At 38.7% G+C, this 23,093-nt stretch overlaps 1 protein-coding gene across 2 annotated transcripts in view; it reads right to left on the bottom strand.

Moving 5' to 3' along the window:
* Positions 1–7,887: 7,887 nt before the first annotated feature.
* Positions 7,888–23,093, bottom strand: part of Klhl28 (kelch like family member 28) — a 35,068-nt gene continuing 19,862 nt past the window's right edge. Inside the window, exons 2-6 of one of the 2 annotated variants that reach the window (XM_045155040.1) lie at positions 21,958–22,108; positions 18,278–19,176; positions 10,793–11,236; positions 9,531–9,739; positions 7,888–8,258 (exon numbers count right to left, since the gene is read on the bottom strand). In XM_045155040.1, coding sequence (XP_045010975.1) covers positions 8,095–8,258; positions 9,531–9,739; positions 10,793–11,236; positions 18,278–19,176 — 1,716 coding nt within the window. In that variant the 5' untranslated portion in view covers positions 21,958–22,108 and the 3' untranslated portion in view covers positions 7,888–8,094. The remainder of the gene's footprint in view (positions 8,259–9,530; positions 9,740–10,792; positions 11,237–18,277; positions 19,177–21,957; positions 22,109–23,093) is intronic. The other variant, XM_004649140.3, reaches the window with a different exon arrangement.

The following is a 23,093-nucleotide window of genomic DNA, read 5'->3' on the forward strand; positions in this document are numbered from 1 at the left end:
TGCAAACGAACTCCAGATACATGTGCTACCACGTACATCTGGCCTATGTGGTTCTGGGGAAATGAATCTGGATCCTTGGGCTTCATAGGCAAGTGCCTTAACCACAACGCATCTCTCCAGCCTCCCAAAATTTCATTTTTAATGGTTGAATAGTAGTCTGTGCATGTGTGTGTGTAGTCTTTATGTACTCATCAGTTGGACATTTTGTTTCCATTTTCTGGCTATTAATAATAGTGCTTTAATTGGGCATGGTGGCACACGCCTTTAATCCCAATGCCCAGAAGACAGGAGGATCATTGTGAGTTTGAGGCCACTCTGAAACTACATAATGAATTCCAGGTCAGCCTGGGCTAGAGCCAGACCCTACCTCGATAAACCAAAAAAAAGTGCTTACAGTAAACACAGGAGTCTAAGATATATAGTCGGCAAATATTTTCTCCCTTTTTCTATTTTGTTTTCTATTGTTTTGTTTACTTTTTTTGTAAAGATATTTCATTTATATGAGAGAGGGGAAGAAAGACAGAATGTATGAGAATATGAATGAAAATGAATGAGCACTCCAGGGCTGCATACAAACTCCAGTTGCATGTGCCACTTTACATCTGGCTTTAGGTGAGTACTGGGGGATCAAACCTGAGCCAGTAGGCTTTACATGCAAGTATTATTAATCACTGAGCCATCTCCCTAGCCTTTGTTGTTTCATTTACCATGGAGTAGCTTTGATATAAACACATGTCAATTTTTACTTTTATTTTCTGTGCTATGAGAGTATTATTCAAACAGGTTCTTGCCCATTCAAATGCCTTGAAATATTTCCTTTGCTTTCTTCTTGTTTGAGCTTCAGGTCTTACATTTAAGTCTTTGATCCATTTTGAGTCTATTTTTATAACTAGAGAGATCATGGTCTAATTTTATTCTTCTGCATATGGATGTAATGTCCCCAGTACCATTGATGGCAAAGACTATCCTGCCTCCAGTGTATGTTCTTGCCACCTTTTCCAAAATCATTTGGCTATAAAATGTATTGATTTATTTACAGGCTCTTTCCATTGGTTAATATGTCTTTCAATGTACAACACTATTTTTGTAGTATCAATTGTAATGTCTCTTTCTTATCTTTGGTTTTCAGCTTCCTTCATGACTTGCAGGTACCAAAATGATTGGTCTTACAATGACTTCTGGGTAATGGGAAAGTTCTCTGTTCATGTCTTAGAGGGCTGGGCGGAGGGGCAGAACTTAGAAAGCATCCACTTAGCCAAGAAATCTTAAATGTCTTAATACATACTCTCTTCAAAATACACATGTATAAAATGCTTTATTTCATAAACAACACACTAAATTGTCAAGCTGTATCTGTTAAGTTCCAACTTCACACTGGAGTGGCCCTCATCAAGAACACAGTAGAGGGAGTTACTTGGCATTCTCATTGAACATTTTTTTATGCAAAGCAGCCCCTAGTACTTCTCTTATCCACAATCTGATTGATACATATTGCTTTGTTAATTATGATATACAATTTCAGAGCCATTTACTGGGAAGTAGCTCACAGATTAACATAGTATCAGAATCTCCTCTTTTAGTGAAATCCCATCTGGTTTGTCGTTTACTACTTCCTTAAAGACATCCAGGGCATAGGGGCTGGGGAGATAGCACAGTTATTAAAATGCTTGCTTCACTAGCATGAGGACTTGATTTTTATCTCCAATAGCCACGTAAATATCGGAGGCTGTCTTCTGGCCTTTACAGGCACATGCAACTATTCCCATGTAGACATACATACACACATACGCTAAAAAAAAAAAAAAAAAAAAAAAGCCTGGACGTAAAGAAAAAAACTGTTGTTTGCAAGAGAACAAGTGAAACTAGAAATCATTGTATTATGCAAAATAATCCAGACTCAAAAAAGCAAATACTGCACTTTTTTTAAAAAAAAATTTTATTTATTTATTTGACAGCAACAGACAGAGAGAGAAAGACAGATAGAGGGAGGGAGAGAGAATGGGCGCGCCAGGGCTTCCAGCCTCTGCAAATGAACTCCAGAAGCACGCTCCCCCTTGTGCATCTGGCTAACGTGGGACCTGGGGAACCGAGCCTCGAACCGGGATCCTTAGGCTTCACAGGCAAGCGCTTAACCGCTAAGCCATCTCTCCAGCCCAACACTTTGTGGAATCTAGAATTTTTTTAAATTTTTGTTTATTTATTTGAGAGCAACAGACAGAAAGAGAAAGAGGCATAGAGAAAGAGTGGACACACCAGGGCCTCCAGCCACTGCAAACGAACTCTAGATGCATATGCCACCTTATGCATCTGGCTTATGTGGGTAGTGGGGAGTCAAGCCTCAAACCGGGGTCCTTAGACTTCACAGGCAAGCGCTTAACTGCTAAGCCATCTCTCCAGTCCCTGGAATCTACATTTTTTAAAAGACATAAAAGTAGAAGGAGGATCACTGAAAAGAGAAAGGGGATCAGTAGTGGGGGGGGGCAGCAAGAAAAGTAATGTGAGGGGAGTATGAGCAAAGTTGATGAAATTTATGTATAAAAATGTCAGAATGGGGGCTGGAGAGATGGCTCAGCGGTGTGCCAGATGCACAAGGGGACGCACATGTCTGGAGTTCATTTGCAGCAGCTGGAAGCCCTGGTGCGTCCATTCTCTCTGTCTGCCGCTCTCAAATAAATAAAAATAAGCCAAAAAAATTATTTAAAAAAATGTCAGAATGGAATCTATTGCTAATATGTATGTCATGTGGGTCTTAATTTGTTTGTTTACAGCCCCTACTATGGGACTTCTGGTCATGGCATGCTGACCATAACAGCCAGGGAATCCTCTGGGATACTGCCTTGTCTGCTTCAAGACAACCTTTCTTCTAATTATCTAATCTAAATGGACAGAACCTGAGCTTACTTGTAATCCTTTTGTGCCTGTTTTGTTTAGCAAACATCTGAATGTAAAGCAGAATTTTGTACAAATTCATATTTTCATTATAATTGGTCAACAATGACATAAAGGATTGTTGCCACACACTCACCTCAACCCTTCCTTCCTTTCTTCCTTTTTTATTTTATTTTTTGACAGGGTCTCTCTATGCTGCTCAGGTTAGCCTGAAACCTAGCCCAGCCTCCAATGTGCTTGGAATATAGGCGTGTGCCACCAAACTCACTATACCTCAATTTTTTTTGGTGGGAGGATTTTGAGGTAGGGTTTCACACTAGTTCAGGCTGACCTGGAATTCACTATGTAGTCTCAGGGTGGCCACTCAGCCATCCTCCTACCTCTGCCTCCTGAGTGCTAGGATTAAAGGCATGTGCCACCACGCCCAGCTCTCAATTTTTGAGGCCACTATCAAAAAGAATTTAAGAGGCTGGGGAAATGGTCTAGCAGTTAAGGCATTTGCCTGTGAAGCCTAAGGACCCCAGTTCGATTCCCCTGGACGCATGTTACCCAGATGCACAAGAGGCGCTTGCATCTAGAGTTCGTTTGCAGTGGCTAGAGGCCCTGCCGTGCCCATTCTCTCTTCCTCTCTATCTGTCTCTTTCTCTCTCAAAAAAACAAATAAATAAAATATTAAAAAAGGAATTTAAGGAAAAAAAAGAATTTAAGGTTTGAACTAGGTTAGTTCACTTGATGACAATTACTTTATAATACACATTTGCATTACATTTTCCAATTTTATTTTAAACATTTCACATGAAATGAAATTTAACCATAATCATTACAGAGCATTACTAACTATGCAGAAAGAACTTATAAAATAAAAAACAAAATAATACAATCTTCAACAAGTAAATGCCATTTTATGATGTAAACAAAAATAAAATGAAACCCTGATGCTACAAAGTACATATTCAGAGGTAAAATACAGGTACAAAAAACATTTAAACATCAACATCACCCACAACTAAGTCACATTCTTTGCAAAAGAGTACAAATATTAGTACTCTACATCTACAAAACTTCGGAATCTGGATAAAATCAGAACCATCTCTGGTTTATGGTACAGCATACTTCATAAGGCAAAAATATAGGCGTTGTCATCCAGTTCTTTAATTTCACTTGTATTTTAAGGCAAACTTGGAACTTTTTGCTTAGTATTTTTAAATAAATGGGACTTTACACATGATACCTGACAAAATTAACAATAAGTTTTCTCTAAATGTTGAAGACATATGGATATGTAATATAAAAGACATGGAGAACAATTTTTCTCTCTGCAGAGATGTAAACTGGATTTTTATTTGACTCCATATTCACACTAGTAAGATTTGTAAACCTCTTATATTTGAAATGTATTGACTTACTGCATTCTTCAGCCTTTTCAAATATGCATCATACAGAATCAATATAATATAAGTGAAAATCCAATAAATACCCAGCGACAGAATTCTTACTAGCTATATCAGGTCTACTTAAAGTGCTATTTATAAAGGGAAAGAAAAGGTTAAGTAGTAGAACTGGATGTTAACTTGACATGTGACATCTTGGAATTTTTTAACTTTCTGACTAGAGAGGATATAAAGGTTATCACAAGTTTATTGAACTTTCAGCAGTAAGTTTATTGTAGAATCTGATTTTCCTGAAAATGAGCACTTTGGTGACAATACTAGGAACCCACTACCAAAACTGAAAATAAATACAGAATGACATGCACATATATTTTCCTCGATGTTACCTAGAGTTTTGATATCCTAGAAAATAGTGGCTGTTGCTTTTATTTAAGTTTTTGTTTATTCCTATAGTTTTGTTTTCCTTTAGAAAGTACATTATCCAATTCTAGAAAGGGTGGCATTCTTATAGAATTAGACTTTTCATAATCTTCACATCATTAAAACTTAATGAAACACTAAATAATGCATACATAAACTAGGTCTTTAGTATCTACTTATGAATTAGATTATAGATTACTAGATAGTTATTGGGGTACAGGGCTCCTCCACTGTGTTTTTCTCTTTTGAGTGAAGATTAGATCATATTTACGTTTTAGTAGATACTTCCACAGCATCTAACATAATTATTTCATACAGTAGGCCTTTCATATGTGTCAAGCTATCAAAATAAACTTTTAAAACTTAGTGTCAATTTTCTATTATTTGATACCACTTTTAATCATTTAATATTCATTCATATTTGAAGCATTAGTAACAACAAATAGAACTTGTACATAAATACCCTTTGGGCTAACCTTAAAAAAATCAACTAAGCCTTATTACTATTCCCAACAAATATTAAATAGGCAAACAGTACTTAAAAATTCAGTTGCTATTACATAATTATAGTTGCAATTGATTAGATTTATTTCAATTTCACCCTACCTCTTCCAGAATTTTTCTGGGCAGTCTTAAATTGCTTTCCTGTCTTTGATTGGATATATATATTTATTTCTAATAACCTTAAATCCAAGGATTTTTAACCTAACATTTAATCCTTTTAACAAGGAAACTCATAGCTTGACATCCATAATTTGTCAGCACAGTATTCGTTATAAAACTTCTCACAGATTTGCAAGAGGGAGTTTTACTGTTCACTTACTAGCTGTCAGGTTGGAGAAGAGCTCTGGTTTTTATAAACAATGAGAATCCTAAAAACCAATGTATTTCTAAATTTTGAATGTTACTTTGTTTTCCACTTCAAATGTTTTTAAAATTGTCCACTGGCACATGGCTCCTCCTAGTGCTCAAGATGCTGTACATTAAGTTCTCAACCAAAATAAAATTTAATATTTTAAAAACAATGATCAGTATATACTTTTGATCTAATTTACCAAATATATTTTATAATAATGATAGAGGAAACAAGACATGAATGAAACATTAAAACAGAATGATTGCTGTAGATGTGTTTACAATTAAAATAATTTTCTAGTCCATCAAATTCTCTCATCTTCTGGGAAGAGGAATTAAAAGTTGTATTAAAAGATATATTTAATGACTGATATAAACAAAGACAACTGAGTTGTAAGTTTTAAAATTCACTCTGTGATGGAATCTACTTTAAATTACTTTTCTTATGTAAAGGTTCAACCAACCACAATAGTGCACCTTATTTCTATTCAACAGATTTATTCAAATCAATGAAAAAGTTATTGCTATATATCATGATATTCAAACAAGCAACATAGAAAATACTCAGTTGATTTTTATTAGTAGCTCCTGTTGAGTTCTAAGTTAGAAGAGACTAAAAATCACTTGCAAGGTTTTATAATTTGTGCAAATATTCATAAACCATGATACTACTTTTATGATCAAAGATGATGTTACATGGTTTGATAGTATGTTCTTACATCTACAATTGGTTCTCTATGGAAGAACAAGGAAAAGCTACAAACTGTCTGGCTATAGTTTTTAAGAACTAACATTTATGCTAACAAATAGACCTAGGTTTTCTAATTACAAATGGCTTCTTAACAATAGTTTAGGATATTATGGCACTTAAGAATGCAGTATGGATTTTCTTCTTAGAAAAAAATATTCACTGGTCTTGTAGAGACTTTCCAAGAGATTGTGAGTAGGTTAAAAAAAAAAAAAAAGAAAAGAAATACAGGAAATGAAAACAAAATAACTATAGTACCAAAACACAAGTACCAACATCACATAAAATGTAAATTAGCATGTTTAAAACTAACAGACATGTACTAAAATATGCTAAAATAAGTTAACCATTTCTTTTAAACAAGCTGTCACTGGATATAACAATTTTGTTTTAAAAGAACGTTTCTTTCATCAAAGCAAATCAAATTGGGAACCATTATTCAAGTAAACATCAAGTTCCAGTTTTCCTCAATAATTTTAAAACACTTAGTGAGTTACCTAAGAAATAAAAAAGTATGCATAACTGCCTAGGGCTTTATATTTAATGCATATATTTCTGTTTTTTAAAAAGACATGTAATCTGTAGCATAAGAACATAAAAAATGCATCATTCTTTAAATAACTATTGAAAACTATAAGAAACAGGACAGGCTACTGGGATGGTCTGGGATGTCAACATTACATGACAGGCTAATGGGATGGATGGGATGTCAACAGCAATGTAAGCATTAACATTGTTAATAAGCACACATGAGTTAAGCCAATCAAAATTAAAATACTATCAAAATATGTCATGCATATCTTACATTAACCACCCAAAAGAACATAAGTTAAAGCCTTGTTATAGAGCCTACAGTTAGCACCATTATTATATTTGATCACTGAAAAAAAACCTAAAGAACTTAAAAAACTAAAAGTATTATAAGGATATATAAAAATCTGCATTGAGAGTGGTAATAAATGCTTTTCAAATATTTACATCATCACTGGAAAGCCGCTATAGTACTAGTGAGAAATTAAAACTGGTATGATGAACTTTCTGTCCATGCTTATCGTAGCATAGATAAGTAAGTTCATCCAACATTAATCTGCCCATAACAAAAGGCATAAATAATAAATATTAGACATACTGAAACAGTGCTCCAAATATGATAATAAAAGCAATTGTCTTGCAGCTTCACTACACCACTATCCATAAAAACATTCAGCAGAAAGAGCATTCAGATGACCAACTGCAACATGTTATTTACAACCCCTAAAAGTACCAAAAGTAAAAAGCAGCCCTTTGTTTTAAAGAAAACATGAAGCACATGAACTCATACCAGCAACCAGTGTCAGCATTCTGTCATCACTCAGTCATCCAGAATGGAAAACCCTCTCATCCCAGCAAACCATGATACATATCAAGACGAGCTAAAATTATTTTTTTTAAGAAGCAGCAAGGTTTTCTCTAAATGTACATTTAGGAACATAAAATTAGTCTATCCCAGACACACACACACACACACACACACACACACACACACACACACACACAAAGTGCACTATTCAATTGGCAAGGTCTTTCCTTTGTTTTTTCTTTTTCTTTTTTTTTTTTTTTTTTTTGGATTATTGATTTACTATATAATCAAGAGCATTCCAAACTGCTGGCCAGTTGAAAGTACCCAACAAACTGAGTCTATATGCCACTTCAAGTTAGGAAGAAAGCAATGCAGCTCTTAGGTTTCTGGAAACAGGGCATTATTTCATGTGGCACATGCTTCACCACCAGCTTTCCAAAAATTCACACTCATCAAAGTGCAGTTAATCCAAAATTGCAGCGACAATATATCATGCCTGCTGAGTCCAGCCATGTGTCTGAGATAGGGTCGTACTTCTGTACTGTGTTCAGGTAGGAAGACCCCGAGTGACCCCCGACTACATAAAGGTAATTATCGACAACAGCAGCACCAACTCCTAGGACAGGTGGGAAAAGAAAAACATGTCAACTGTAAAGTAGAGTTTGACTCACTAAAACTACATGAATCTGCAGTTCAATGATTTCATAAAATAGACTTCAATGATCTAGTATCATTATACATGCAATATAGCTATATGTACTAGGAAAAAAAAAAACACTCTTAACAAAAGTCAGAGTAAATGTCTGTCTCTGCTCTCCAAGCCTACTCTCCCCTGATTGCTCTACTATAGGAAAACACTTGTAAAATTATGCTGTTTAACTGACACATAGCCACTGTAGATACTCACAGGGTATTGTATGACATTTCAGTACATCAGTTTAGGGTAACTGCCATGCATTCTTAAATTATTATAAAGAAAGCAATACACTTCTCTCTGTAGGCTTTATACTTGATATTTACAAATCATTCAAGTTTTCAAGTATGCTGAATTAAATAATTCATGCCTTAAAAATCCTCCCTTACACACATTATCACATATGAATAAATGAATAAATCTACCCAAAAGAAAAAAGACATGAATGTAGATGGGAACTGTTTAGGTAGAAGAGAAACCAATCACTGGGCAAGGATGGGGAAGAAGAGAGGGAAATGGGAAGATGAATATGGACAAAGTATATTACATACATTAAATGAAATATCATAATGAAGCCCATTTTTTGTACAATTAATGAACCATAATAAAAATCATATGAATGGCTGGAGAGATGGCTCAGTGGTTAAAGGCATTTGCTTGCAAAGCCTGATGGCCCTGGTTCAAATTCCAAGTACCCTCATAAAGCCAGAAGCACAAAGTGACAAAAGCATCCAGAGTTTGTTTGCAGTAACAAGAGGTCTTTCTAATTTTATTTAGGTAGTTGTCTTTCAAATTTACCAAGTTTTTTTTTTTTTTTCTGGTAAAGTAATACCCTTATTGTTGTATTCCAAGGTCCTACCATTCCAAGAATAGGAAGCACAGCTCTGTGTTTAGTTTGGCATTCCCTCCTCTCCCCTCCCCCCTGCAAGGTATGGTCTGACTCTAGCCCAGGCTGACCTGGCACTCACTCTGTAATCCCAGGCTGGTCTTGAACTCACAGTGATCTTTCTACCTCTACCTCTCAAGTACTGGGATTAAAGACATGTACCACCAAGCCTGGCACTATGTTTAGAAGTTAATGGACTATTATCAGCTAAGAATGTAGCTCAGTGCTAGAATACTTGCCTAACACGCCTGGATTCAATCCCAACTACCACAAATGAATGAATCAGTGAATTTAAAAATTATCATTACCTGTTCTGGGTTCTTTCATTGGTTGACACACTGTCCACTGATTTTGATGAGGGTCATATCTTTCAATGCTTGATAAATGTGAGACACCATTATGCCCACCTACCACAAAAATAAAGCCCAGCATAACTCCCACGCCAAAGTGAATCCTTTTATCTGCCATGGATGCAACCATCTCCCAGGAATCCTTACTTGGGTCATAACGCTCCACACTGCAAACATTTACATGAGAAGGAATTAATTCACAGATATTTTTGTCACTCTTCCTGTAAGAGAAAGACTAAAACCCACCACAGTTTTAAAAGTTCAAATAAATACACAGGTATGTAACAATATATACTTAAGCATCCATGAGGGATTGGTCCCAGGGCCCCCATGGATGTTCCCATACCTTATATAAAACTGTTGGAGCATTATATATAGATATGATGTTCTTTCACTAAATTGCTCACAATGAATTAAACATATACCACTCCAATTACTATTAGAGATAAAATGTCTTTAGATTATCAATTTCCAACAAAGTTCAGAATTATAATTAAAAGTGTATATATATGCAGTAACTTGATAACTTTCTCATATAGAATATACTACAGAATTCATAAATTTCTCATTCTAATTCCATTACCACACAGATACATGATGACACATATATGGCCATACAATCAAAAAAGGAACATCAAACAAGACTAAGTGGGCATGTCTTATGATGTTACACAGAAGGACATTTCTACTTTATTCAATTAACAATGCAGGACTAAGCCGGGCGTGGTAGCGCATGCCTTTATTCCCAGCACTCAGGAGGCAGAGGTAGGAGGATCATTGTGAGTTCAAGGCCACCCTGAGACTACAGAGCGAATTCCAGGTCAGCCTGGGCTAGAGTGAAACCCTACTTTGGAAAACCAAAAAAACAAAAACAAACAAACAAACAAAAAAAAAAACAATGCAGGACTATATACACACATAATAATACCACACAAAATCTAAAATTGTCAATTCTTATTTTCAGGTTGTTGAATTTTAAAACACTCTGCTGACATGCATGAATGTATATCATGAGAGAGGTTTGAATCTTGTGTTATAACAAATTCCCATATAAACTACTATGTTTATGGAACAGTTTAAATGCTCAAATGCATATCAATATTACCAAGAATATTAAAAAGGAAGTCCATTCAACACACAGTTACTTAAAACTCAAAAATGAATGCCAATAATGCTTTGTAAAAGAATGTACACATACACAATTCAATTAAGTTAAATACCTGTTCATGTGTGCAGGACCATACCCACCGATGGCATATATCATCCCATCCAAAACAGCTGCAGCAAAACAACTTCTTGTGGTAGTCATCGGTGCTACAGGATGCCATTGTCTTATTTTGGGGATATATTTCTCAACAGATTGCAAGTAAGACTGTCCATCATATCCCCCTAAAGCATAAAGTTCTCCTGCAAGTACTACTACTCCAAGGGTACTTCGGCTCTCATTCATTCTTTCTAGAGAAGTCCAAGTATTTGTATCAGGATTCCAGCATTCTACTGAGTTTTCATGTTTTCGAATCGTGACACCAGGGCGCACGTTAGTTTCAATACCACCTATCACATACACTTTCTGATCTAAAACACAAATTCCAAATTCATAGCGAGGAATATTTAGAGGCGCCAAACCAATCCAAGAGTCATTCTGAGGGAAGTACATCTCCACACTAAAAAATAAGCAGAAAAAAAAATTAAAAGCCCACGTAGACCAAAACCAAAAGTAGGCTTAATTTCATTAGTAATTAAGAAAATGTAAGTAAAAAACCCAAATATACTATGACAAACCTTGCAGACTGGTGAAAATACAAAATGAGATAATAAAAATTGTAGGCAAGAATGTGAAGAAAGGAATTGATATTCTGTTGGTAAGAGTGTTAATTGCAACAAACTACTCTGGAAAATAAGTTTATTTAATAACTTAAAAAGTCAGGCATGGTGGCACATGCCTTTAATCCCAGCACTTGGGAGGCAGAGGTAGGAGGATCACCATGAGTTCGAGGCCACCCTGAAATGACATAGTGAATTCCAAGTCAGCCTGGGCTAGACTGAGACCCTACCTCAAAAAACCAAATAATAGTAATAACAATATAATAAATAAATAAAATGTAAAAAGCTAAAACTACATATATACCTTCACTCAGCAATTTCACTATGAGGTGTTTATTTCAATACTATAGACAATACTATACTATACTGTAATACTATAGCTAATTTTGCAACATATCATTGACCGACAATAATTCATCAGAGAGAAAGGGAAAAAAAATGGTTAAATAAGGTGTTGTATACTGTCCTATGACTGAGAAATTCCACTATTTGAAATGTACCCAAGAGAAATGCAAGCATATATGTTCAAGGTTGTTCACAGCAGTACTGCTTGTAACAGTGAAATATTGGAAACAGTCTAAATGTTCACCAACCTTAAAATGGATAAATTGTGGTATCTCATATACAAGACTATCACACAGTATTGAAAGTGAATGCACCTAGGGTAAATCTTATACACAAGAATAAGATGCCAAATTAAAAATTATTTGTTTTGTGATTCCATTTGTATCAAGTTAATAAACATGTAAACTTAATTCCTGAATCAGAAATACAGAGAGTGGGGCTGGAAAGATGGCTTAGCAGTTATGGCACCTGCCTGTGAAGCCTAAGGACTCAGGTTCAATTCCCCAGTACCCACATAAACCAGATGCACAAGGTGGCATATGCATCTAAAGTTTGTTTGCAGCAGCTAGAGGCCCTGGCATATCCATCCTCCCACTCTCTCTCTCTCAAATAAATAAATTTTTAAGAAGGAAATACAGGGAGTAATTATCTTGGGGGTGGGAGTAGAACAGAGAGGGAATATAAGGTTGGTTTTTGGGTGCTGATCATGTTTTGTTGCTCAAACTGGTTTGTTAATATTCAGCTTGTGGGCTGGAGAGATGGCTTAGCGGTTAAGCGCTTGCCTGTGAAGCCTAAGGACCCTGGTTCGAGGCTCGGTTCCCCAGGTCCCACGTTAGCCAGATGCACAAGGGGGCGCATGCGTCTGGAGTTCGTTTGCAGAGGCTGGAAGCCCTGGCACGCCCATTCTCTCTCTCTCCCTCTGTCTTTCTCTCTGTGTCTGTCGCTCTCAAATAAATAAATAAATAAAAATTAAAAAAAAAATATTCAGCTTGTAATAATTCACTGAACTGCTCACATGGGATGCATACTCTACATAGGTGTAAGACTAATACTAGGGCTGGAGAGATGGCTTAGTTGATAAAGGGTTTGCCTTGCAAGTGTGAGGCATCCCAGGTGCCCACATGAAAATGCTGGCTGTGGTGAAGCACACCTGTAACCTCAGTGCTGGACACAGGAGAACCCCTGGGGCTTGCTAGGCAGCCAGTCTAGCCTACTTGGAGAGCTCCAGGATGATAAGACCCCCCCTTTCTCAAAAATGGTAGATGGCATTCCAAAGGAACAACACCCAAGGTTGTTCTTTGGTCACCACTTGTGCACACACATATGCACAAATTTAAGAAAGGAGTTTAAAACTTAAAATCATCATTTTTGAAAGAAAAAAATCATGTTTATATTATAACATTATTATATGCTAATGAAAGTAAATGATTTTCTTATGCAGATAATCTTCACAAACTAATTGTTCAGTTGTAAAACACATCTCTGAAAACTATATATCTAGCATTATTGAATTGATATAATATATATAAAATTCAACAATTTATTGATATACAGTATTGCAAAACTGTAATGAAATACAAAATAATACACAGCAAATTTAGGACAGGTGCTACTGCTGGGAGGAGAGAAATAGCATTAGGAAGAGCACACAGGAAGCCCTCCGGGAGTTAAAGCTCCAGAGGAAGGGGCCTTCAAAGCCACATATACTTTTTGTTGTTGTTGTTTTCGAGGTAGGGTCTCACTGGCTGGCCTGGAATTCATTCTGTATTCTCAGGGTGGCCTCAAACTCTCAGCAATCCTCCTATCTCTGCCTCCCAAGTGCTGGGATTAAAGGGTATGCCACCACACCCGGCTCACATATGCTTCTTGAGGCCTGGTGGCAGGAATGGACTCACTCTACATGTGGGTCATGGAAAGATGGCCCTTCAACCTCAACTGACACTCTAACAACTTAACATTGGCTATTTTTTAATGATTTTTTAAAAAGATTTATTTATTTATTTATTTGAGACAGAGAGAAGGAAGGAGAGAGAGAGATTAAGAATGGGCATGCCAGGGCCTCTAGCCACTACAAACTCTAGATGTATGCACCACCATGTGCATCTGGCTTACATGGGACCTGGAGAATTGAACCTTGGTCCTTAGGCTTTGCAGGGAAGCGCCTTAACAGCTAAGCCATCTCTCCAGTGGGCTATTTATTTTTAAATAAAGTTTTAGCAAAGCTTTGCTCAAATCACTTCAGACCTAATGAACTGATTATCTCTTTCCTGTTTGAAAAGTAACAGTGTGAATAATACATGTGAAGTCAAGGCCATATAGATAGTCCTAATTAAAACAGCATTTTCAGGCTGGAGGGATGGCTTAGTGATTAAGGCATTTGCCTGCAAAGCCAAAGGACCCAGGCTCAGTTCCCCAGGGCCCACGTTAGCCAGAAGCACAAGGGGTGCATGCGTCTGGAGGTCATCTGCAGTGGCTGGAGGCCCTGGCATGCCCATTCAATCTTTCTCTCTCTTCCTCTTTTTCTGTCAAATAAATAAATAAATATATAAAATAAAACAGCATTTTCTCGCAGGGGGATAGAAAAGAAGGGGAACACAGGATTTCAAATGTATTGTGAGTAGTCTGGTAAGCTGGTTGACCAGTACTTGGTTTAGTCTTTTTTTTTTCATTGTTGTTGTTATCAGTAACAATACCACAGACTAGATAAGCTATGAAGTAAAAGGATAATTCTGGCTGATGGTTCTGACCTAAGTTGAAGAGGAATCATCTTTTAATGGTCTTCTTACTGGCAGAGACATGGTAAGAGACAGATATGAGTGCACGTGCATGTGCACATGTACTCTGGTCTCTCCTCCCTTATAAAGCTGTCATTCTCAATCAGAGGGATTCCACCTTAATTACTTTAATCCTTATCAGCTGCCAAAGGCTTTACCTCTAGGCAATGTACTTGGATTAAGCTCCATTCCTCTTTTGAACACACTCAAATATTCTGTTTTATCCCAGGCCCTCCCTTATCCTTCTCATAAATGCAAAATATAACCGTTTCAACCTAAATAGTCCCAAATTCTTAACTCATTCTAACATTAACTCAAAGAAAAAAAGTTGAAGTGCTTGGACCCAACCAAGGGTTTGGTATATGCTAGTCAAGTTGTGCTAAACTACAACCCTAACCAATAGCATTAATTCCAAAGTATCATCTGCAACTCAAGGCAAATTACCTCCATTTGTGAGTCCATGTAAAATCCTAGGTAGGTAGTATGTAGATAGGATTATAATTCCTAGTCCAAAGAAGATAAACAGGAAAGTAGAAAGGAATATCTGGCCCAAAACAAGACTAAAACCCAGCAGGGAAGGTATGAAACCCATAAAGCTCCAACCACATCCAGCATTTTTTGCACAATGAAGTGATGCAAAGCCTTGGTAGCCCTACTCTATGGTTTTGCTGGAAGCCACAAAGTTACTCTCTCAGGCTGGTTTTACACATTGGGTATAGCTTTCCCTGGTGGGCATTGCTTACTGCTGGTAGCTATACCTTTCTGAAGTCTAACGGTGGATCTACTCCAATGGTGTCACTAGTCATCACTCCATCAGGGCTCTCTCACCCTGTGATAACTTCTCCCTGGCCCTCTCAGGCTTTTGTTTAAAATCGTGGTAGAAGCTACCTAACCCAATTACTCTTGCATCCAATATTGCCTATGAACTAATTCTAGGATTCAGTAAGCACAACCTAATTGACCTAAGATACTTCCACGACCACTACAAATAGAGGATATAGCTTCTAACACATGAATACCTGGGATACAAACCACACTCAAACTCTATTTAACCTTCCTTTTCCCCAAGCTCCATAATTCAATAGTATGAACAGATGTATTTTCTATCCAGTATGATCTAAACACATATTCATCCAAAAGTTTTTGAATGTCTATTTATAGACAGTTTTATTATAGCCTACTCTACACATGTGAATCTATACCAATGAGAACAATGTATTAGGGAAGATGAATTTAATGAATACTGTTACTGAGATGGTGGGAATATGTGTTGAAGAAATTCAGGAGAGAATGAGACTAGGGAGCTATCTCAGGGATCAAGCACTTGCTGTGCAAGTGTGAGTACCTACCTCGGTCTGGATCCCCCAGAACCCACATAAAAAGCTGGATGTGGGATGAGTAGGGTGGTGCATGCCTTTAATCCCAGCCCTCAGGAGGCAGAGATAGGTGGATCGCCACGAGTTCGAGGCTACTCTGACACTACATAGTGAATTCTAGGTTATCCTGGGCTACATTGAGGAGACCCTACTTTGAAAATACAAAACAGGTAGAAGAGACCACTTAGTGGTTAAGGGCCCTGCCTGCGAAACCTAAGGATCAAAGTTCAATTCCCCAGTACCCATGTAAGCTAGATGCACAAGGTGGTGCCTTGCATCTGGAGTTTGTTTGCTAGAAGCCCTGGCCCACCCATTCTCTCTCTCTCTATCTTCCTCTCTCTCTCAAATAAAATAAATAATAATAATTAAAAAGAAAATAAAAACCGGGAGGGAATTAACATGGGATTTTTTTAATAATCATGGAAAATGCTAATAAAAATTAAAGGAAGAAAGAAAAGAAACACCAACACAAAACTAAACTAAACTAACAAAAAAAAAAAAAAAAGCTGGATGCTGTAGCACAAACTCTGGCAAACATAGCAGTGACAACAGAATGAGACACTCTCTCTTAAACAAGGTGAAAAATGAGGACCAACATCCAAAGTTACCTTTTATTGCTAAATGCATGGTATGGCATGCACATGCCCACATTCATATACATGAACACATGCACCAAAAGAAGAAAGAGAGAGACAGAGAGGGAGGGAAGGAAGGAGGAAGGGAATGGGGGATGAAGAAGTGAAAACAGTGGGTATAAATAATCTTTCCAATAATTTCTTTTTCTTCTTCTTCTTCTTCTTTTTTTTTTTTTTTTCCCAAGGTAGGGTCTCACTCTAGCTTAGGCTGACCTGGAATTCACTATGTTATCTCACGGAGGCCTCAAACTCATGGCAATCCTCCTACCTCTGCCTCCCAAGTGCTGGAATAAAAGGCGTGCGCCAACAGGCCTGGCTACCAGCAATTTTTTACCATAAAGATTTTTTTCCTATAAAACAGTTAAGAGGGCTGGAGACATGGCTTAGCGGTTAAGCACTTGCCTGTGAAGCCTAAGGACTCCAGTTCAAGGCTTGATTCCCCAGAACCCATGTTAGCCAGATGCACAAGGAGGCGCATGTGTCTAGAGTTCATTTGCAGTGGCTGGAAGCCCTGGCATGCCCAGTTTTTTTTATCCCCCCACCCTTTCTCTCTCTCTGCCTCTTTCTCTCTCTGTCTGTCACTCTCAAATAAATAAATAAAAATAAACAAAAAAATAAAAAAAAAATAAACAGTTAAGAGTGGGATTGAAAGACCATGGAGACAGAGAAGATTCAAGCAATTTGGGAGCTTAAGCCAGAAATACATGTGAGCTGATGGCAATGATGTAGCACAATGGAAGAAGGTAATGACACAGGAGAAATACAGGACAACCATAAGACCAGATTTTTATGTAAGTAAAGTTTTACTGGAATACATCCATGCTCACTCATTGTACACTGCCTATAGTTGCTCTCATACAGCAATTGCAGAGGTAGGCTGATGCAAAGACAACATGGCCTTCAAGTCTGAAATAGTTTTATGGAAACAGACAGTGAATCCTTAGTTTTAATTATTCAAATCCTTAGTTTTTTAATTATTAAAAAAGAAAGCACTTTTTACTATCGTGAAAATAAACATATAGGAAAAAATCTTCTATACAGCCCGTTATTTATAGCAATCTAGTATTTTCTCATTTCCTTAATGATTCTTCTAATTAACTGTTTTCATTCAGCCCCATTCCCATTCCCAGTCTGTCCTCATCACAGGTTTTTCACTTTCCTCTTTAGTGCCTGCTTTGAAAAAAAAGTTTTTTTTAAATTTGTATACAAGCAGACAGAGAAGTGGAGAGAAAGTAAGAGAATGAGAGAGAATACGGGCACACCAGGGCATCTTGCCACTACAAACAAACTCCAGATGCATGCAACACTTTATGCATTTGGCTCTACGTGGATCCACTGGGGAGTGGAACCTGGGCTGTCAGGTTTTGTAAGAAAACTGCTGAGCCATTTCTCCAGCCATTCATTAGCACCTTCTATAAGGTAGAGAAGGAGAGAAGGAAGAGGTGACAGGGAGGAGGAAGAAGAGGAGAGAGAAGGGAAGGAGGAAAAATGGGAGACCAGGATGAATAAGTGTACATGGGGGAAGGGTGAGGGTGTGGAGGAAGGATTAATAATTGAGAGTATTGCAGAGAATGGATGACACTGTTATTTTTAAAAATCCACATAAATATTTAGGAAATAAAAAAAAGAAAAACAACACAAAAGCAAATAAAAATAAAAAGGAAAATCAATTTTTAAAATACAGAAAATAAGTATATTTAAAAAGCACAAAATCTAATAGCATCACTCCTTTTAGAATGCCTTCTATTTACCTATCCAAACAGGCAAAGAGTCCAGACTTCCCTCCTACTGCACAAAGTACTTTGGGAGCACAACGGGGTCGCGTCATCAATACTGTCTGATGAGAGAGTCTATGTTCAGGCATGAAGTGGTACTTGAGGGCTTCATTCAAAAGATGCTTGCAAGTGCGATCATCACGAATAAGATGATTTGCTTCATATAGCCTAGTGAGAAACTTAACACTCAGCAATGGTAATCGTACACTGTTCAGAAGCTGGGCTAAGTACTTCTGACGTTCTTGTACATCATACTTGATCCAAGACTCTAGTGCATAGAAAACAGTCTCTTCGGTAGCTACATTCAAACAGTCATTGGAGACAATTTCATCCAAATCAGCATGTGTAAGCTCAAAAAACTCTTCTGTCTGGCAAACAGCTTCAAAATTCTGACATATGTATTTAGTAGCTGCCAAATACAGGTCATGACAACCATATGTCTCTGCAAAACGAGAAATTCCAATACAATTACCAGGATCAAGTTGGCTTTCAAGAAAAGCGCAACATTCTTTCAGGACAAGTTTTATCTGGAGTAGGTTTGCTGCTGGAAGGAGAGATTCAACAGTGTCCTGAGAAATGAAAACAGTTCCTGTGTAGGCATACTCCACAATGGCCTGGAGGGCAGTTTCATCAATGCACTGAAACTCAACCTCACTGTTTTCTTTTTCAGAAAGGTTTCCAGTGAACATAGCTTTAAAATATGGGCTGATGCTGGCGAGTACCACTTTGTGAGCATGAATTTTAACATCACCTACACGAAGAATGATGTCACAGAGTTCGTGATGCTGACGAAGAAGATTCAAGCCCTGCAGAAGTTGTTCAGAATGTAAGTGGGTTAAGTTAGCAAGCATGTAGGTTGGGGATGTGTGGTCCATCTGTAGGGAAAAAAAACACACACACAAACAAACACAGACAGTTATTACAAAATAGCCAAGCCAACCCAAGTGTGCTGGCACATGCCTTTAATCCTTGGCCCCCCACTCAGAAGATGGCAGTGCCAAGCAGAAGGGACTAGCGGCCTGACTGCCTACAAGTTGTCAAGGATCCCAGTCTAGACAGGATGAGGCTGAGCACTTTTTCTATTCCAATGTTGTGGAGGGGTAAAAGTTCCATACTTTATCATAACCAGAGATGTGAGGAGGAATTCTCATGACAGATTACCAGGGTAGACAGACAGCTTCACAGCAGCTCCTGGAAGACCTGGTATTCTCTAGTCTTCCAGACTTGTCAGACATAGGCAGGGCCCTAGGTTAAAGCAATCCTAAAATGTCTGACAGGAAGGTCCCAGGCTAGGGGAGGTCACAGCAGCCTGAGCCACTGGTCATATCTCAGGGACCAGACCAGCAGGGGAGCTCCTCCCCCCATTGCTGGGGGGGGGTGCAGTGAGCCAGGATCCTCCCCCCATTCCCCAGGGTTGCAGTGAACCTGGACCCCCAGACAAAATCTCAGACCCAAGATCAGCAGGAAGTAGGGCCAGTCCCTCTCCAAGCACAGGATACCTGGGATATTCAGATAAGACTTAGGCTTTACCCATAACCCTATGACCTTTGGCCAGTTGCCTAGGAAATTCCTTATCAGCCAGCAGCCTTCACTCAGCTCATCCCCCTGAGACCCTCTTCCCAACACTTTGTAGATCACTTGACTCTCTCCTTATGTGCTGGAATAACCGTTCCTAGTCATCAGCTAGTAACTCTGAACCTACCAATCCCCTTAGGACCCTCTTGCCACTAACTGCTTATAAACCTACTTCCCTATTGAATAAATGGAACTGTTCACAGAAAATGCCTCCCGGAAGTGGTTCTTTCCAAGCGCCCACGATCTTGCTCTCTCCATGGTTGCCTGGATGCCTTCAGGAAACACAGCCTGGAGGATCCAGGGACCCACAGAGAATCACAAGGCATGTCCAGACTCAGGTGAGTGGCAGTGGTTTGGGGAGAAATGCAGGTTGCTAAGGTGCTTCACAAAGCTGCTAGCTGATATACCCACAGTACTTCTCCACTACACTGTCCTACATCTGGGCCATAAGAACCTGGCAAATATTTTCTGACCATATCAACCAATGCATGAAGTATTCTGTTCAGTTCATACATCAGCTATGTTCCTCTAGAATAATGAAAAATTTAACAAAAAATAATTTTGTTTGCTTCTTTTGAGGTAGGATTTTGCTCTAGCCCAGGCTGACCTGGAATTCACTATATAGTCTCAGGGTAGCTTCAAACTATGGCAATCCTCCCACATCTGCCTCTCAAGTGCTGAGATTAAAGGCATGCAATACCATGTCCAGCTTTTAACAAAAATTTTACAATAGAAAAGAAAGGACTCTGGTAAAGATCATCTATGTATACTCTTTTCATTATACTGGATGGAATGACTTAATGTTCATTCCTTACAACAACTACTGAGAGGACTGGAGAGATAGCTTAATGGTTAAGGAATTTGCCTGCAAAGCCAAAGGACTCAAGTCCAATTATTCAGAACCCAAATAAGCCAGATGCACAAAGTGCACATGTATCTGGAGTTCATTTGCAGCAACTGGAGGCCCTGACACACCTATTCATATCCCCACTCTCTCTCTCTCTCTGCCTTTCTCTCTCAAATTAAATAAAAACTTTTTTTTAAAAAAAAAAAAAAGGAGTACTGAGAATAGATGGCAATGACCACTGGGGTTACTCAAAACTCCTAGTAAGGCTGGATAGATAGATGGCTTAGTAGTTAAGGCACTTGCCTGTGAAGCCTAAGGACCCAGGTTCGATTCTCTAGATCCCATGTAAGCCAGATGCACAAGGTGGCAATGTGTTTGGAGTTTGTTTGTAGTGGCTAGATTCCCTGGTGTGGCTATTCTCTCTCTCTCTCTACCCCTCCCTCTCTCTGTCTCAAGTAAAAATAAATAAATTTTAAAAACTCATCAATAGTGCTGAGAAGTGACAGTGGAGTGTTCAGCACTAAGAAATCTCTATCACACCCTACAAGGCTCAGGGTCCATTGTGGAAGAGGTGGTAGAAAAAATGTAAGAGCCAAAGGAAGAGTAAGAAAGACAATGATGTCTTCCAGACACAAAATGGTCTTGATATTCATGACCTCACAGTGCCTGATACTACCTAAACAAGGCTTTCATAATAGGAAGAAAAAAAAAAGATATCAAAACAGAAGAGAAAGCCAGGTGTGGTGGCACATGCCTTTAATCCCAGCACTTGAGAGGCAGAGATAGGAGGATCGCCATGAGTTTGATTTTTCCACAGGAGTCCAGCAGGCCCAGTAGCCCCCAGGGCACTATGACCAAGTCCACCTCTGTGCTCTCTCCAGGCATGGGATAGAATAACTACCCCCTTCTAGTCCCCAAGACAACACCTCCTCCTTGCTGTTCCTCTGTCAAAAAACAAGAGGAAACCTTCTCTGATTTCATATTAAGAACAAAAATGAATTTAGAAAGAAAAATGCTCGGCCCAACCACCAGGGACCTCTTCCTCAAAAACATCATTTGGGAGGGCATGACCTCAGAGTGTAGACTGGTCTGCCAAGGCCTTAAGGATGAACATTATGATAAATGGATAGTTGCTACCCAGGATATCAGGACTGCCTCACATAAGGCTGCCTCCTTAGCACAGGCCTTTGCTGCAGTGTTGAGAACTAGAGGAAAATGTATAGACAATGCATACTTTCCATTCCAGAACCGTGGGATGAATGTTGGCGGGTGGGGATGACAGGAAAACTTTATCCTCATGGCCTCTCACTATCTTCCTCCACAGACGCTCATACTTCCAGACAGCCTTGTTCCTGTCCCCTGCCCAATTCTTACTCACCACCGCACTGTTTCACAGGAAAAACAAGTCACAGAAAAGACACAAGCCACCATACCCTGGGCACAAGACATCCAATATATGTACAACCTTCTCCCCTTTACTACCACCCCAATGCTTCTAACTGCTTCTTTTGTGCATCCACCACCCACCCCCTGCTAACTGCAGTCCCTGTTAATGCCACCCTTGAATACCCCACATCTACAATGAACTATTCCCAAATGCACCTTATTGATAGTCCCCTCTTTGAGGCCAGTCAAGGTATGCCCCTTTGCCTGTCCAGCTCTAAGCTGACCAAAACGAATGTCTCCTCAATATTTCCATAACCAGGACAACTTGTGTCAAGACACCTGCTCTCCTATGGTGTGAAGGGCTAATCACCCCATGCATAAATGTTTCCTGTTCCATTTACTGTTCCCCAGTCTTGATTGTTCCACAGATGTATCTCTACAAGGAAGAAGCAGCAGCCTATAAACAAACTCCGCCCACGTTGACCAAGAGAGATTTTCATCCCCTCACTGCTGGGCCTCTGCATGAAGCTGTCCCTGGATGCCTCCAGTGCTGCAGGAGCCACTCTTGTCCAAACCAACCACCTCACAATGGACTTCCAAGACAAGCTTGGCCAGGCCATGGTATCCACTACCAACAGCCTCAAGTCTCTTTAGAGACAAATAAACTCTCTTACAGGTGTGGTGCTCCAAAACTATAGAAACTTAGACCTCATCACTGCTGAACATGGGGGATGTGTGGTCTTGGGAGAATTTTTTTTTTTTTTTTGTCAATCAATCAAATGTTGTTGAAGAAAATGTTAAAACCCTCAAAAACTCTGCAAGGAACTACTCGGCCACTATAAATTTGACAACCCCACCACCTGGTTCTCTAACCCCTTATTCCCTTGGCTCCTCCCCTTCTTTGGCCCCCTCCTGGCTATAGGAACCCTGTTACTTGTGGCCCCCTGCCTTATCAAATTTCTCAGACAACAAATAACTAACATT

This window comes from Jaculus jaculus, chromosome 7 (genome assembly GCF_020740685.1).
Source record: "Jaculus jaculus isolate mJacJac1 chromosome 7, mJacJac1.mat.Y.cur, whole genome shotgun sequence".
Lineage (NCBI taxonomy): Eukaryota > Metazoa > Chordata > Mammalia > Rodentia > Dipodidae > Jaculus > Jaculus jaculus.